The 18,380-nt window shown below is 38.2% G+C and overlaps 1 protein-coding gene across 3 annotated transcripts in view; it reads left to right on the forward strand.

Annotated features, from left to right (window-relative positions):
- Positions 1-14,169, forward strand: part of LARP7 (La ribonucleoprotein 7, transcriptional regulator) — a 27,408-nt gene extending 13,239 nt beyond the window's left edge. For all 3 annotated transcript variants that reach the window (XM_065686090.1, XM_065686082.1, XM_065686095.1), the window contains exons 8-13: positions 328-457; positions 2,977-3,134; positions 3,964-4,082; positions 6,557-6,716; positions 9,024-9,115; positions 13,700-14,169. In XM_065686090.1, coding sequence (XP_065542162.1) covers positions 328-457; positions 2,977-3,134; positions 3,964-4,082; positions 6,557-6,716; positions 9,024-9,115; positions 13,700-13,771 — 731 coding nt within the window. In that variant the 3' untranslated portion in view covers positions 13,772-14,169. The remainder of the gene's footprint in view (positions 1-327; positions 458-2,976; positions 3,135-3,963; positions 4,083-6,556; positions 6,717-9,023; positions 9,116-13,699) is intronic.
- The last annotated feature ends 4,211 nt before the right edge of the window (positions 14,170-18,380 follow it).

Raw genomic sequence — 18,380 nt, forward strand, 5'->3', positions numbered from 1 at the left:
GAAATTAAGTATAAATTAAAGTCATCCAAGGCAAATTGTGACAGTATAAGAATCAAGATTAAACAAGAGGAAAAAGGCAATAAATGGGATTTAGAACTGCAATCCATTAGAGACTAAACTCAGGCAGTTGACAGGGGGGACTGAAGTAGGTAGCAGGCTCCAATTTTTGTGAAAGGAATCAAAGAAGTAGCGTTAAAACTGTTCTTGATAAAAGCAAATGCTGTGCCATTTAATGAAATTAATTTAGGCTGGATTATATAATGCATATATATATATATCCAAGTGTCAGTCATTATAAAAATTTTTCTTTTGGGCTTTTTAATATAGATGTTTCTGCAGAAGATGACAAAGATAAAAAAGACACATCCCTTTCAAAATCTAAAAGGAAACACAAGAAAAAGCACAAAGAAAGACACAAAATGGGTGAAGAAGTCATTCCACTCAGAGTGCTCTCCAAGTAGGTTCCAAACAGTACATAGTGACTAGCTTACCATACCCAGTGGGCAGGAGGCCTTTATTGTTCTGTTTTCCATGGTTTTACTGAACTTAACTGGTATTGGCAAATGGCTTTAGTAGTGGGCTGGTTTCTGACTTGAAGGGGAAGTACACCACCACCCCCCACCTTGCTGGATGAGGAAATCTTGGTTTATTCACAAATGATGTAATGGAAGTCATAGTGTTTACTTACATACACTTTGTAACTGCCCTTTCTCAGGCATTTGGAATATAGTGAGCTTTCATTGCAAGTGTTTACCTGGAACATATTGGTTTGTTGTATGTATGAATGGCCAACTACAGAAAACTATTGAATGTTTTATTATTGAATGTTTATTAATTTAACAGTGATTTCACATTTCAGACCACTTAAATCCTTTGCATGTCTGACAGTCCATCACCATTGCTAAAGTGCAATTCCAGTTTTTTACACAACAGAGTTGCATATTAGCAACAGTATTTGACTGTAGATGGAAAAAGAAATAAATTAGTTTGCATGGATCAAGTCGTGCCATTCCTCATGCTTGTAACTCTTGGGCTCTTCGGAGTCACCACAACTAAAACATGGAAGCACTTACTTTTTAGGCATCCAGCAAGTACCTCCATGTTAAAGTCGAGGGGGTCCTTGCAATCTTGTGCTATATATCGATGCAAAATCATGCTTTATGCCTTTTTTATGCCTTAGTGCTTAACAGAGCAACCACATGTGTGCAGTGCAAATACAGCTTGTTTGAATATCTGTTTAGATACATTTTCTAGGAAGAGGGAAGTGTTTTCAGCTGAGAAAACAAAGGATTCACCATCACTAAAACATGGAAGCACTTACTACTCAGAAGCAAAGCAAGTACATCCACATTTAAGTAGTGGGGGTCCTTCAGGGGAAAGACTAAATAGCAACTTAGAAATAAAAGTTATGATGCAATAATAGAACATACACGTTTATTATGGCAAGTACACTTAAAAGCTGTATCTAATTTCAAGAACATTAGGATCCACCGCCACTGAAACATGGAAGCACTTACTTTTTTAGGCAGCAGGTACCTCCACGTTAAAGCGAAGGGAGTCCTTTAAAATTAAACAAAAAAGTCTGGAGCATACAGACCCCTGGAGCACTTAAATCTTTTAGTTCTTGGGCAAAATTCTTCCTTTTTTCCTCGTTAAAATCTTGCCGTTTAAGTGAAGACAACGTCCTCGATGGTGGTTCAGGATTGCGATCAGGATTCACCTCTACTAAAACATGGAAGCACTTACTTTTTCCAGTCACAGAAAGCACCTCCATGTTAAAGTAAAAGGGGTCCACAAAAAAAAACCACCAAAACCAAAAAAGCATGTAACTATCAACGATGCTGATCCTCTTCCACCAAGATCCTGAGGCTACTGTCAAAGAAAGTTTTAAGTTTAAGTTAAATATAGCAGAGGAGGTTAAAAAGAAAAAAGTTTGAAAAGAGCACAGGCATAGCTGATACTTGCCTGACATTCCTGTGGTGTTCTCTATCTTCAAGTCTACAGCAAGTACCTCGATGAGCTTGTATTTATACCATACCTTGCTATGGAATGGTGTTGCCTTTTTATCTCCAAGAATCCTTACGTGGGTCTTTTGTTATTTTAATGTCTTTGCTCTATTGAGAATGTATGATCCTGGGTGAGTCTGGATGCTTTTTTTGAAGTATATAGTTGTCAATGTTAAGAGCTAAAACCATTACCACAAGATATTCTCCTCTTTAAAAATCCTCTATCAGCTTGTTTGATAGCACAGATTAAGGTAACAATGAGTCGTTCTCACAGTGGCACTGCAGGCATTGTGTTTCTGGGGAGCAAAGCTCTAGCTGTTTGCAGAAACATCTCCATGCTAAATGTATGTAAATGTATAAATTGCTTCCATGTGGTGGTATTTTTTGACCAAAATGCATTTGAATGGTAAGGAATGTTCTTATCTCAGTAGGTTTTTTGGTTGGGGTTTTTTGGGGGGGTGGTGTTTGTTTGGTGTTTGGTTTTTGGTTGGTTTTTTTTTTTTAGTTTAAACAGTTGTTGGTTTTCCATCAAGATTTTTCTAGAAAATAAAGGACTTATTCTTAATATAGTAACACAGTAATGGGTTCACTGAACTAATTCAGTGAATTCAGAGTTCACTGTCTCTGAATTAACTCTGAATTTAATGCCTAGCACCAGTAGAAAACACTTCACCAAACTGTTGTGTATGCTTTCTGAATATGTAAACCAAATTTGGGAGTCTCTGAATGACAGGTTGATCTTGTTAGAACTTGCCTGGAATAGTAAAAGCTAAAGCAAAATAATAAGGCAGATAGTGATGAGGTTTAATTTGACGTGAGCACAGGGAAGCCTCTGATGGTAAGAAGGACCTGCACTGCTCACCAAGTTTAGCTTAAGCTGTGTATAAACTCTGTTGTCTTAGGCTGTCATCGAGCTTTAAACGTTTTCTTCTTTACAACTGACATCCTATGCCTCTCTTGCCACTTACAGGACAGAATGGATGGATTTGAAGCAAGAGTATTTGGCCCTTCAAAAAGCCAGCATGGCCTCATTAAAGAAAACGATGTCTCAAATGAAACCTGAGCCTGTGGGGGAGATGGAAACAGAATCTTGTGCCCAGAAAAAGCCCCAGTCTGAAAATGTCAAATGTAATCCTGTTTGTGATGGTTTTTGTCTTGTTTTCTTCATCATTCTAGTACACAAACAGAAGGAATTTATGACACAGGCCCCTAGAAACACTGCAATATGATTGTATTTTCTATAATACTGGTGCTTTCTCTGAATGTCAGATATAATTAACAGCAAGCCCCCCTCTTGTACATAGGTTTGGAACTAAGGAATAGTGTAAAGAAAGACTAAACAAGTAATTTCAGCATATTCCAGTAGCACTTCTTAAGTGTATGGATCTTTTTATGTATGGTGATGTAACTTAGGCTTGACATACAGAAATTTAGAAAACAATTTAAGTAAGGTATTCAAAAATGGCATGCAGTTGGGTTTTATCAGCATTATGTTTGAAAGCAGCTTTGTCATTATGTCCTTGTAGTCAGATTTCTGCATTTTTCAGCAAGTGAGACTTGTTCTTTTTTGCTCTGGATAGTCTGTACTTTAACATTCCAATGCCAGTGCTCTTATTTTTAATCATTCCAGAAGCAGAACTGAGTGTTCAACTAGTAACTGTAATCAATAAAATATAAAATACTCTTTTAAGACGACCCTGTAGGCTGCAAAAACTTCTCTAAAACTCTTTTATTGGAGCAATTTTTTCCTTTTCTCTCTCCTTCCCTGTTTTCTCATTGACTTTAACTTGTGAACAGTCTTGATCCTGCATGAAGAAAAAACCAACCAGCAGTTAATCTGCAGATATGAAACTTGTGTCCGTCACTTTGCTTATATGCTTTCATATCATCTTGTCAAACTAATACATGAAAAAAATTCCTTTTTTTTTCCCTCCCCCCCAATTTTTAAATGGGGCAGGTGCCAGTGAAGACTCTGCCCCTTCTGCCAAGGCCAGCACAATGGGACCTCAGTTCCTGAGTGGAGTAATTGTGAAGATCATTAGCACTGAGGCTCTGCCAGGCAGGAAGCAGATCAAGGTAATGCCTTTGTAACCTCAGGGTAGCTGTTAACCGTTCCTTTTACAGTGCCCTGCAAATGCTTGAATATCGAATACCATTTAAACAAGTCTGACTGTTTTGGTTTTTGTTTCCTATTTGTTTTGGCCGGAAGCTGTGTACAGATTCTTCTCTAGTACCTGTTAATGGCAGATTTTAGGAAGGTAAAATGAGGTAGAGAGGATGTTTCAAAGCAAATTAACCTGCTTCAAGCAATGTCAAGTTTAAAATTAAAATACTGGGAAGACATAATGCTCTAGAGGATAAGTAATTATTTAACGTTTAAAAATTGGAGCTGAAGACAAAGTGGGCCCAGTGTTCTATATTGATCATTGTGCCAGTCGTTCTGGCACAATTCAGGTTAATAAATTTGTAACAATATATCAGTGTTTTTACCATTAACAGGAACTTGGGGGCAAGACAACAGTCTCTGTGTGAGAAAACTTTTGTCTTTCTTAGTAACAAATTGAGTGAGAGTGACAGCAGTAGATCTAGGCCAGTAATTCATTCACCCATTTTTATACTTTTTTCCCCTATGGCAAGTGCTCTCTGATGTATCTTATCAAACTACCTGTATTTATGACTGAGTAGTCAACCCGAAGTCACTGTCTGCTTGCAAGTGAAGTTTAGTGTGTGCATAAACCTAAGCAACATGAGAGAAATTACCATGAAAGCAAACTGATGACAAGGGTTCAATGTCATCAGTCTTGTCTGCCCAGGTATATTTGTAGGCAGCTGTCTGAGTGCTGGAGACACTGAAAAAGTAGCAGTTGTAAGGTTTGAGGGCCCCTTTGACATACAGTATACACCTTAATGGGTGAAGTTGGTGTCACAACTTAACATATTGTGGTCAGGAGGTAAGCTTACTCCTCCACAATAGCTGAAAAAAAAAACTGGTTTGGTATTTCCAGTTACTCCTTTGGTTTAGTATTAGGCAAGTGTTTCAAGGAAAACTAATGCTTTATGAAAGCAAAGGCGGGGGGCAGGGAAATCAGATTGGGATGGCCCTTGCTGTTATTAATCATGTCTTTGGTTTCCATATTAAGTAGGTAGGCAGAATATTTCCCACAATTTTCACAACCTAAATAAGGCTGGGGTTTTGGAGAGACACATAATTGCAGGATACAACTGTAGGGGGAAGAAGTAATATTTAGGGTGCACCAGCTCTTTTTTTGGGTCAGCAGTGGAAGCTGCAGACTGTATTTGATGCTTACTGCAATTCTCTTTCCATACTAGTTGCTTTTATGCAAGACATAACTTTGACAAAAACTTGCGTTGCCTGTCTTTGTGGACTCTTTGAGCTCCAGGAAACACTGCCACAAAGCAGTGAATCCAGGGGGTTTTCCTTACTAAACTTGCAGAATTGATCTGTTTCTTACTGTGGTAGACAGGCTTCATTGCTTCCATGCACATGCATGGTCTTTGCAGAGTAGTTCTAGTGTTATTTTGATGTTTTAATTTTTTACTTCACTGCTTCCATGTCTTGCTATTAAGGTGTGTCTCTGCCTCATGCATTTGGCAACTCCAGCGAGCTGCTTGGGTCTTTGTAGTTTTCCATTAAAGCATGACTTTGGGATACCAGAATTTACAGTGGGAAGTGTCTTTGGTTGCCTCTCCAAATGGCACTGAATTTTGTTTTGTTTCAAGGCTTCCCTTGGTAGTGGAGGGTTAAAAGTGGTAGTGAAGGGTTAAAAGCAGTGTGTAATTCATGAATTGAAGCATCTTACACAGCTGCCTGCTGTGAACAAAATTGAGCTGGTGTGTGTAGTGGTGCTTAATTTCCCTAACAGCAGGTATTACAAGTGAAGTACTTCATCTGAAAAAGCATGTGTGATTCTTCTTCCTTCACCTTGCAGCCAGAGGTTACTTCATAAAGATAGCAAGGACTGGTTTACTACTATTCAGTTCTCAAATCATCTGCAGTGAATAAGCTTGCTTTTCATGTAGTTCATGCATACGATGAAGGCAGATATTTTTCTCTTGGACCAACATATATCAATATTACGGTACACAAATAATTTTTCTCTTAAAAAAAAAAAAGTCCATACAGATAAAAGTATTGAAATAAATGGATAATGACTGATGCTACTTTAGTAAGGTTACACATGCAAAAAAAAAAAAAAAAAGCAGATCAAAACAAAACAAAAAAGCCAAAAAGAAAAGAAACCACCAAAACACATGTTCAGAAATTCCTGTTCTAAGTTGCTGTTGGAGCCCAGGATGAGAGATAAATGGATGTTGTAGGCTCATAAATCACAAGTAATAACCTTCTTAGGAAAATACATGAAATCAAAACTATTTGACAAGAGGTTCATTGACTATATGGAAAAGTTCAGTTACTGCCATTTACTTCATCATCTTTCTGAAAATGTCAATGACCTACAAATATGAATACCCGAAAAGTCACTCTTTTTAGATTAGTTTTATGAAGCCTGTTCTCTCCTGTGCTTTGATAGGATGCTTTGGCAGCACTGGCTGATGTTGCTTATGTTGACATGCTGGAGGGAGACACAGAATGTCACGTCCGTTTTAAAACCCCTGCAGATGCACAGGTTATCATGAAGTCATACAAAGAAATACAGATCAAAAACAATTGGAAATTTGAAGTTCTCACTGGTAAGACTTTTCTCGTGTTTTTTTTTTGTTTGTTTTGTTTTGTTTTGTTTTGTTTTTTGTTTAATGGTACTACAGGAGACAACTTAAGTATGGTAAAAAGTATTCCGTGGTAGTTCTGTGGATGTGCTGAGATGGCTTGGTCAGAGCAAAGGGCATCTTTTTTCTGTGGGTGTTCCCATTTTGCAGTTATAGTGAAATTGGTTAAAGGGTATGGGGGTTTTATGCCACCATCCACAGTGAAGTAAGAGTGTTTTTCTTGTCTTTAGCACTTAGTTCTGTTCTTTTGATATTGATTTATTTACATCACTTTTAGTGGCAGTGCACTATCAAACTTAATTCCTATTTCAGCTTTATGAATATAACATTCTGACATTGCTGAAGAACTTTAAATGAAGATTTTCTTGAACATACTGAACTTCCAGGTGAAATAACAGGACAAGGATATAAGAGTATGGATACACTTAGAGTAGTTTTAGCACTTGCCTTCCACTTAATGTCTTCTTTTTTTCTTTTTTTTTCCACCCCCTCAGGAAGTTGAATAACTTTAGTCAAAGCAATGCCTTTTCTAAATTGTATTTACAAAAAAAGAAAAGGTTACCGACTTACTTTGGAGCTTCAGCTGAGTGCATGTTGGGTTTTTTTCCTGAAATTGCTGTAGGACTAGTCTTCCTAGTGTAGATAAATCTCTTTCTAGAAGTGAGGAGTAGAATAAGGTGGAAGGAGGGAGGCATTTCAAACTTTGTTACTGTATTTGTATAACTTTTGCATTCTAGATATGCACTAAAAAGCCTAAATGCTTTAAAAAAAAAAAAAACAACACAACAAGAAAACCCCAGTCCAGATAAAAAAGGTAAAGCAGTCCAGATGAAATTTTCTCGTTTGTGTATTTAAATATTTTACCCTACTTTTGCACAGGTCCTCATATAGGGCCCAAATTTCACCCGTTCAGTGATATAACCCCCTGTAATTGTCAGTTAAGGACTACAGAAGGAAGAGCTGTAATGGAAGCATTAACCTTCATGAGAATATCAAAGTTAATTAAAGTTGAAGACTCACTGAATGTTGCTAATGTCATTTTGAGAAACATTTGTGTCCATTGTTCTGTGCTCCAGAGATCCAGGAACAACTTGAAATACATAATTTTACAGTGGCATGCTCTGTGTGTTTGTCTCAGGTTTTGTAACCTTATGTGAAAGAGTGTTGCAGTAGATTAGGAGTAATTACTATGTTGTAGGAGCCTTCAATTCATAGGTTTAGGGGTTTTTGTTTTGTTTTTTTTTGAAATGGTTCATTGAAATGAGAATGGAAAGGCTTCTGAGGAATGCAGAAAGGACTCCCAGCAACATTTCAGCTTTTCTTGGTGGCAGGAGGTGAGAGTAAGGAAAGAATCATTAATGCTCCCTGCTGCAGGGACTAAAGCTTTTCTAGAATATTTCACTTTTTAGGACTTGAGTAAATATCTTCAGTTTTTCACCTGACAAGATAGTAAGAAGCAGCTATGGTAGCGTGTAGATGTTATTGAATATATACATAATGCTGTTAAAATGTGTGCTAAATTTGTTCTCGGAATTGTTAATTTTATCACTTTTGTGTGAATCTTTTCCGAGATCACTTGGGAAATTCCCTGCAACTGAAGATTTCCCACAAAACCATACAACATCACAAAATTCTCCTACAGCAGAAACCATAGGAAACAGTGGCAGACTACTTCTTACTGCAACACAGCTGCTGAGAAAAGCTGCATAATTATTGTTTTGTCCCCCCCCATGTTAAAATATTTCTAATTGCCCATGAAGTCTGCAAAGCTTGCTTCTAACAGTGGTTTTGATGAAACGAAATTATCTCAGGCATTCTTGCAGTAATTTTTTTTTTCTGAAAGATAAATGTTCAGAATTCATCAGAGATTGAATACATCAGTAAATCAAAGGGCATTTTAGTGCTGTGGTGAAACTTCAGACAAAACTGAGCTCCTTCTGCTAACCACATGTAGAGAGTGGTGGTAGCATATTCCCCGAGTTAGTTTTCTTCAGTTTGGAAAACTACTTGTTTAGGAAAACTTGGCTGTTTTAGACAAAATTTTGATTCTGTTCACATTGGTGGTGGTAGTCAGATGTTGCAATGATGTGTGACTTCTGATTCTGAAATTTAAGACTGATGGGGAAATATTTGTCGAGTTTTCCCAACAGGTATTTTCATATGTATTTATTTACTTTAGGTAACATTCATTCTCATCACAGCTGAAAATACTGTATCCATTGGTATTGAATACTTTTGTTCATGTCATGTAATGTTAATTTGTTTTTCAAGGTGACCACGAGCAACGTTACTGGCAGAAGATTCTAGTGGACAGACAAGCTAAACTTAACCAGCCCCGAGAAAAGAAGCGGGGTACTGAGAAGGTAATCTGCAAGACAGTTTATTTTGTTCTACAGCCATGGTTGAAAATGTGACTGTTTCTGTGCAGATAAGCATTTCTTGGTACTTAAAGCTTTGGTGCTGTCTTTAATCCAGTTAAATGACTTCCTACTGATTTTGTTGCAGGATTTTAACAGTCACAGAGTAGAGAATACATAGTTGTCCTGGTCCAGTTGCCAAATGCAAGGCTTGTCTTTATAGAGACAACCAGAGCAAGTTCAGTCTGTGACTAAAGGCATGAAGATGGATTTCCTCTAAAATCATGTCTGGTGCGCTTATAACAAAGTTAATTAGTCCTGATTTGCTCTAGTGTAATAAGGTCTAGTGTTATAGTCTTAACTCTCAGGTGTGATAAAGAAAATTGTTTTCTTAAGAATTAATCTCTTAAAATTTACACAAATATTTTAGTGTACTGTTCTGTGCCATTCTGAACAGTAGTGTTTTCCTACTGCAGTTGAGGAGTCTATATCCTACTGTATCTGTTCTGGTCCAGCAAATCCAAATGCTGTTGTGAGCGTCCATAGCTGAGCAGCTTCCAGACCATAACCAGTGCCATTTCCATCCAGCCTTGACCTTGATGTGCCTGTCAGGCTGCAGTGTTGAGGGAGTGTTGCAATGAACTTGCAGGCTGCTGTCTCCACTCCTGCCCCTGAAAATCCTTTCAGGCATGAAGGGCTCTTGATTAAGCCAGACAGATCCCTTAGCTGACAGAGAGGAGCCAAAGAGTATTTTGCAGACACTTTATTGCTAGGTTTATTTCACATAACTTGCAGATAAGGCTTCTGAGTTGGATTTGAGCATAGTCTTTATGCTGAAGCTTGCAAAACTTCAGAATCATCTGACCTTATTATTGGCTGGTGACTTTGGAGGCTTTTTTGTTTTCTAAGTGCTCCATTGATGCAAACAATTAAAAATCCCTTGTTGCTCTCTATATAATTGAAAATAAATGCTACATTGACCTAGAAGAGCAGCAATTGTAGAGGTCAAAACCTTGTCTTGCACAAGGCATATTTTGCATCTATTACCTTTTTGGTTTAAACATTCTTTCAGAGAGCTCATAGATAAATGAGTCTCATTCTTTTCAAGGTGTGAATAAAGATTTTCCCCATGTGGCTGATTTAATTTTCTTAAAGACATAAAAATGGCATTTACTCTAGCCATTCTTTAATATAAGCAGTAACTGATGTGAAATGTGCAGCTTCAGAGCCTTTTACTGCGTGTGCCAGGTTTTTTGTGACTTTTTTTAATAATGATTTTATGATTATTTTTATAATTATTTTCTTTTTTTAATGTACTTTTACATTTTTTGAACAGAAGTGCAATTTGGACTGTAGGTGCCCTGCTCTCAAGTTTCTGTTCTTCATCTTCTGAAGATTTGGTATTTGTTGACCAAACTGGTGTAAATTTGCCAGTAACATACCTCATGGAGGCTTGCAAATATCAACTGTTTGAGCTCTGCTTAACCATAGTAGTGAGGGTGCAAACTCCTGCTCCTCCCCCTTACCCCTCACCTTGCAAGGCTGGGAGGTGTTAACTTCAAAGCTTAGTGAATACTATTTAAATGTTAACACTGTTAAGTAAAACATCCAGAAAAGAATGGCTCCCTATAGTCAATGACTCTTAATGCTTTGCTTACTTTTTGGCAATTTGTATGCCAGAAATACAAACTGAGAATAAGAAAAAGTGTTTCTTTCCGTTCACTAATTTTATTATCTTTTAATCGTTTATTTAATTTTAATCTTTTATTTGAAAATTCTTCCCAAAGTACTGACAAGTTGACGTATTTTGAAGGTCACAATAAAACGAAGGAAAAAAGTAATGATTCATAAACACATACATCTGTGTATGCCATTAGTGGATCTTTCTTGCAAAGATTCTGTTTTAAAATCCCTTACAAGATCTGTCTTTGAAGATGAGCATTTGCCTGTTGTCTGATTTATACTTACATTAAAGGCTGCACTTTATACTTTAATTCAGTTAGTGTGGTTAAATTTGGGCCTAAAACGTATATCATAAGCTATCGTGACAGGGTAAGGGTTACTGATCATTTCAACAGAGGGTTTCTGGCGCTCACCCCCATAATAAAAAGTGGTATAGATTTTACTTTCTCTTGCATAGTTCTTGTGATAAACTAAATGTCCAAAAGAGATCAGACATCCCAGGGTTCCTCAGAACTTGTGACTAGTTCCTAGCTATTCTCTGCAGTTAAAAAGGTGTTCAGTGTCCGGCTTTTCTCCCAGGCCTTCCTCACTCATCATCATCTCTATGCTCCTTTTTCCTGTCCCTTCCTAATGCATGTTCTCTTTAGTCAGTTATTCAACCATGGGATAAAACAATTGTAGTGATTCAGTGATACAGATAAAAAAAACCTTCTTGCCAGAACGATTCCTTCAGGGCGGTGCCAGTTTTATGCAGAGCTAAAGCACTATTGGTCTGTAGCCTTAAATTCTCCAGACTGAAGTCTCCTGTGCACAAAGCAAAGGCCTGAGTGGTGGTAAGCGTTCTACTTGGGTGCTTGTCTGCTGGGGGAGGTGCTGCTAAACCCAGTTTACACCTTGGATACCTTCTTACCAGAAGGAGGAAGTTTAAGAGGGTGGGAGTGGTGGTGGAAGTGGGTGCATTTGGTGGGCAAGTGAGAATTGGGTGTTTGTGAAGGGCGGAATAATTTGCAGAACATATGGGAAAGGAGGATAGTGGGAATGCCTGGGCACAGCCCACCCTATTCTCTTCTGATTATGCCTGGGGCTCTGGGACTGTGTCCTTGCAAGATGGACCAGTTCTCAGTCTGGGGGCAGGGGTAGCAGGAGGGAGGAGAGAGGCACAGATAAGCCCCTTTCACTGATTCTCTGAAGCTGGTATCTGTGGAAGGGCTGGGTACCTGTCTGGATACCTGAACAGTGGTGTGCTTAGAAATAGGTGCTGATACTGAATTGATGGTCTCAAAGTGGGAATCCTTAAGGCCTCTTCAAATTTTGAGGTGTAGGTATAGAAACACTCACTGATACAAACTGGCCAGTTCACATGCGAGAGTTCTGATTCTGCATTGCATATGTTGAATGCGTGAGCCAGTTTACTCCTCACTTCTGTTTAGAGTTTAACTCTTATTCCATTTCTCAGATACCAGAGAGTAAAAGTAGCTCCTAGTTACATATTTACATCAGCTTTGCCTCCGGAGAATGAGAAAGTCTTCTAGCAGAATTTACTGTCTGATACTGTTGAGAACGTGTTAAGGATTGCAAATCAAGTTAAATACTGGGGGCCCAGGGAGACGTACCAGTAAAACTATGGGAGTGTAACTGTATTTATTACAGCGCAGCAAACTGCATCCATGCAGCATATGTGTAAAGTGTCATTCCTGACTACCAGGGTCAATGCAACAACACACCTTGCACTCCTGTGCTGTGTGCAAGATGCAGTGTTTGCAGGACTTAGCATTTATCGTGGATAAATAGTAAATAATTTGATTTATAGGTGAAAACTTTTCAGATCTAGCCAACTTTACTGGACTGCCTGGTGAGCAGATGCCACTTTACCTCAGCACCAGCTAATATGTTTTAGTAGGCTCTGTTAGATAAGTTAACGTGGATTTATGCTGATGCCTTATGCATGTGCCTAGATTCACAGGAGTTTTCCTGCTTTCTCACGTTTATTCAGGTGAGGCAGCCTGTGTTGTGTTTTGGTTTGTTGGGTATTTTTTTTCTCATCTTATTCATGTAACAGTTACTTCATGAGCTCTTGCTTAAGTTGAGGAATCTTAATGGGGCATCACAGTAACAAAGCTTATACCTTTGCATTATTAGGATGACTTTGCTGCAATACTGTGGTTAAATCTGTAAGTGTTCTAGTATGGATGCTTTAAAAGCAATAATGCTTTTAACGTTCTCAGAGTTTTTGTTTTGTGCCTGAGGACACAGTACACAGAGGTTGGAAATCAGCATGTTACATCCCACAAGAGCACTTCTTTTACCTCAGCACTGAAAGCAGCTAGCCAGGTACCCTGGTAATTCAGGCAGTCTCCCTAAAATACAGCTAAAAACACATGCATCCCTGGTCAGACAGTTTTGAGTGAGGGATTCCAGCATCAGTGTTCTTCCAAAGTGCACCATTATTTCTCAAGATGAACTCTCAGCAGAGTTGTGACATGTGCTGTGCTGTTTTCCCAGCAGTAAAAGGGGAGAGTTTTAACTTACTGCATGAAACTGCATTTTGGGACTTTTGAAGCTGAAATTCATTTATTCTCTTGAAATAAATTTTTTACCTTCAACGATATTAGGAGGAAGAAGGGATTGAATGAAAGATGCTGCAGTGTCCAGAGAATGAAGAGATGCCTTACTATTTGTGATAGTTCTGAAGGCATGAAGGCAATACTGAAAGGGCTGCTTTAACCTTTTTTTTTTTTTTTTTTTTTTTTTTTTTGTCAGATGTACGGGTTAGCTCAGCTCTTCATAGAATAGCTTTTTCTTATGAAGCTGGGTAAATTCAGGAATAACATACTCATGGTTAGAAGATAAAATTATAACAATGTAATTTTCCTCTAACCTTTTCTACAATGTTTTTTCTGTTTGCAGTTAATTGCTAAAGCTGAAAGAATGAGACTTGAAAAGACTCAACAAACAAGTAAACATATTCGCTTCAACTGAAAATAACTGACCAAGGCTGATTGTGCTGTTCAAAGTGACCTACTTTTTTTAAAACCCCAAACTCCACAAGCCCCACTGCTTACAGCAACTAAACCTTTTCTAAGGAGACATAAAAACCTGATTTGTTTGATTCATAATTCTGCAGGCTGCAAGTATGAAGATTATTCTGAATCCCATTTGGAAGTAGGCTGAATGTTTACTGCTTCTGAGCCTGTAGGTAAAGCTTTCTGGGGGAAAAAAGGTGTATTATGAAATGTTGCTTTAGTTCACTTCTGGTTTTGGTTTTGGGGTGTTTTGTTTTTTGAGGTTTTGTGCTTTTTTGTTGTTGTTTGCTTTTTTTGTTGTATGTTGAAGTTTTATGCACTAGGTTATGAAATAAAATGCTAGAGAAATTTTCAGTTGTGTATCTCTAATTCTGCATCTGCTTTATGACACTATAAGTAATAAACCTGGTTAATGCCAAATATAAACCTCCCCTTAGGGTCTCTGTTTAGTCCATCACACTGTTGAGAATTACAGTAGAATGATTATATAACCTTCCATGTATTTTTCAGTGGCTAGGACTATCAGAAAATCTGTCATTGAGAAGTCTGGAAGAAAGTCTACTTGTGTGAAGTGCACACTAAACTGTAGACTTTTCTTTTTAGAAGACTCTTCGGGAGAGGAAATAAGAAACCTTTTGTTTGTTACATCTGGTAACTGTAGCTCCAGAAGTAATTCTGACTTCCAGATAAGTGTTGAAGTTGTATAGTGTACAAGTTAAGCTGGTGACCTCAATGTGCCTTGAAGTATTTCGTTGTAGACTGGCAGTATTTAAAAAACAAAGTCAAATAAAAAAACCCTAAAGATAGAATAATAGCAAAGTTTAAAACTTAATGTATAAGTGTGCTGTTAGAGATCTCTCCATTAGTGTAAAGATAAATTCACATGTTTATTTGTGAGATTGTCTTAGTGTATTTTATTGCAAATGAGATGTTAACACATTGGTTTATGAAAGTGTGAAACTTCCTTATAAACAGAAAGATGAGCAAGTTACTTGGAAACCTAGAAGTACATTCCTAAGATACCATCAGAGGCTCTTGAAGGAAACTCACATGACACTGTAGGTTGTTTTGCAGCTGTAGCTTTTGCTGGTAAGGTAGGCTGACATTTTTTAATTCTTTGCTATCAAATTACTGCAGCAGTGGAGGTATTTTAATGATGTGTGTTATAATAAAATTTGGTGATCCTTGTGTATTTTTGCTAAGAATCTGCACTATTTCTCCTAAATTCTTGAAAGCAGTGTGGATATATAATAGGTACAGTTGTTTTGAAGTTGGGGAGAACAGGAGGCAAAGGAGTTAAAAAAATGGGAAAAACTATATTTCAAGAGATGATACGAAAGCATATGAATTGTAGTGAAACTATCCAAGCTATAAATAATGTGGAGAAGCAGCACAGTGAGAATGGAGGAGTGTTCATGGAGCACCATTTATGTGCTGGTACTTGTGATTTAGCAAATGCTGGGGTCTGTTTCCTTGGATGGTCCATAAGCTCAGGTGGCACCAAGTTTCCCACAAGAATGGGATCAGGATCCAAACCACCAGCAGACAGAAGACTGCATCTCTCTCCTGGGGTGCTGATGGAGGAATGGAGAGGATTAGCAGGAGTCAATGGGGAGGGTATAGTGGTGATCAGGATAAAGATAGCAGAAATGTGGAGGGAAAAAGTGGAAGATAAGAGACAGAGTTTCAGGGTGGAGGGGAAGAGCTTGCTAATGGTTCTTGGAAACTGCATATGGACAATTCCCCCCAGGGGGCTGTGGAAGGAAGGCTGTGTACTGACCCCTGTGCCAGGCGCTCCTGTGTCCTGAATGCACTTAAGCAGCATTCACATGCTTAATCCAATTGCAGGATTTTCATTATTACGGTTTAATATTCAACTTTTCCCTTACACTATGTGGATAAGATAATTGATGAACCATTGGAGAGAACTGATATATATAGCTAGGAAAAGGATTTGGTCAGTGAATGTCTCTTGGGCATTCTGCCTGAAAGACAGGAGATTATTCCATTTTCCACTTCTGTGATGGATAGAGAAAAAAACCCCAACAGCCTATTTGGGATAAAATGCTTTGGATTTCTCCGCTGAAGTTCATTTAAGACAAATTTCATCCATGTTGTAAATAATTCAGATCATGAGTGATTCAGGCTTTTTATATTTGTGGAGAGTGGAGCAGAATTGCAAAAGCGTAAGTTGTAGAGTTTGCTCTTCTGTTAATAATTCCTGACTTGAACACACAGCAAGAGAAGTCACCCTTCTGTTCCTTTCCATATTTATATAGGTTAAGTCTTTACAATTAAACATCACTTTTTTTCCCTCTCCTTTTCCAAACCAGTGCAGAAATTGGCTTCAGGAGGAAACGGTGGTGTTTAGTACTTTCAGAAGAAGTTAATAGTATTAACTAATAGTAATAGTATTGCCAATTAATTCAGAGGTCACGTATGGAGGGCATGGTCCGTGTCCTCTTACAAAGTGAGCTTCGATTCTTAAGTATGCCAGAATGATTTAGGGTGGTTTTTTTTTTTGTTTGTTTGTTTTGTTTTGTTGGGGTTTTTTTTGTGGGGTTTTTTTTTTTTTGCTTGTTTTTAAGTACACAAGGCAGTTAATATCTGTTATCCCCTTCAACATATGCTAAGAAGAGGAGTCCATCTGTTGAGTTTTACCATCCCTAGAGGTACTCTAGGGCTGTGCCAGTGGAAGGTGATGTCTTTAGTGAAGTCTGGCACACCTCGACTGGCAGTGGTTCAGTTTGTTGCTTACATTTAAATTTTCTGTCTTGTTTTTCTTTCGGTTTATCCATTCCTAGGAACTTCCAACAGTGACTTTATACCCTTTTCAACTCCACACCCCTCCTCTCCCCATGAAATATCACATCTTACTTAAAATTCAGAATAAGACCTTAAAATTATAGGAATTCATAACCTTGGACTGCTCATTTGGTTTTGCCAATTTTTCTGTCTCCCTTGACTACTGAGTGTTTTGGAAGAACATCATTACACATAAATATGCCTGGAGCAAAACCCAGCATTGATTCTGCTCTTTGTGACCTAGCGTGTAGGGCTTTATCTGACGTTATTTTTAGCACTCACATTTTTGCCTCTTTTCCACAGATTTTGTGTGGTAGCAGCAGGACTGTAACTGACCTTGTGAGATCTTCAGTGCCAGTAGAACATTTGTAATTTGGATCTTCAGTTAAAAACCAAAAATAATGATTGTAGATCTCATCATCTGTGATCTTGTCACCTGAAGGCTTCTTTGATTTCTCCTCTGACCCAATATTTTAAAGTTTAAGAGATTGGTCTAGTGAGTACTGTTGCCTTACAGCAGGGACCATATGGGTTACCTTCATGGTGCCAATTTGCTGACTGGGACCAAGGCTCTGTTGTGGTGTGCTTTGCATGGAGAAAAAGCTCAGGAGTAAGAGGGACAAGGAGGATGGGGGTTGAGGTGTGCAGTGGTTGATGTGATGGCAACTAAGAGTCCTTTTTAATGAGGAAGTGGCGGACTTCAGTGATGCATCTGGCAGACACTCATGCTACCCACATCTTCAGATATGTGTCCTCCTATTTTGGGACTCTCTGCCTCCCCCAAGTTGTATTTGTGCAGTAAAAGCACTGGAAAGAGGAACTTGGTTTTAGTAAAACACCCATGCTCAAAACCAGCAGCTTCCTCCACGATGACTGGACTTGCACATTTGCAGTAGCCAGCAGTCTGCTGTCAGTGCAGAATCCCACTTGCAGCACTTGTACCCTGTTGCCCTTTCTACCTGTCCCTGTATTGTAGGAAAGCCTCTTTATTTCTGATTTTATACCTTGTGTTAATTTGTGAGTTTCTTCTGTAAAATCTTAGAGTCACCTGGAGCATGTAGAAAGTCAAAAATAAAAATCCTACAGTGAATTTGAACTGAATTACAGATCAAATAGGAGACTAGAAGTATCCTGAGGTGTTGGAAGTACTTTCGTCTGGCATGTTGGTGTCTGCAGTGAAAGAACTCGCTAAATCTTTATCTGCTTCCTCTATTGACATATTGTATTTCCCAAAGGCTATGTCCTTCTTTTTGTTAATTCTAATTCTGTAATTTTTTTACCATCTGACCAAGCCTGATTTAATTTTGCCACTTTTACCCGTTTTGCCTTACACACCCAATACTGGTCTTCTGGGTTTGTTTTTTCTCATTAAGATCTATTCTGTATCCTATTTAAATCAGACTTTAAGGGAGTCCTTGAAAGCTAACAGGTAAGTAAATTATCTTTTTCTAGAGAGGCTCTAGATCAAATTATAAAATTACCCTCTGATAGATGACAAAGGCACTTGTCTGCCCACATCCTCTACAACATAGGTCAGTTGTCATAATTGCTTACTTAATGGTACCATAGCATCTAATGATTTCAGACGGGATTAAATCATGGGAATAATGCTGTAAAAAATAATTAGATAAGGTATGCTTGGGTGACATTGAAATGTGCCTAAGTGGAGAAATAACACAGTTATCTTACCTACAGGTGGTTAAGTTTCTGTGCATGGTGATAAGGAAGTTATTCCCTATGGAAAGTAGAATACTCTTCCT

The sequence above is a fragment of the Lathamus discolor genome, chromosome 1, assembly GCF_037157495.1.
Source record: "Lathamus discolor isolate bLatDis1 chromosome 1, bLatDis1.hap1, whole genome shotgun sequence".
Taxonomy (NCBI): Eukaryota; Metazoa; Chordata; class Aves; order Psittaciformes; family Psittacidae; genus Lathamus; species Lathamus discolor.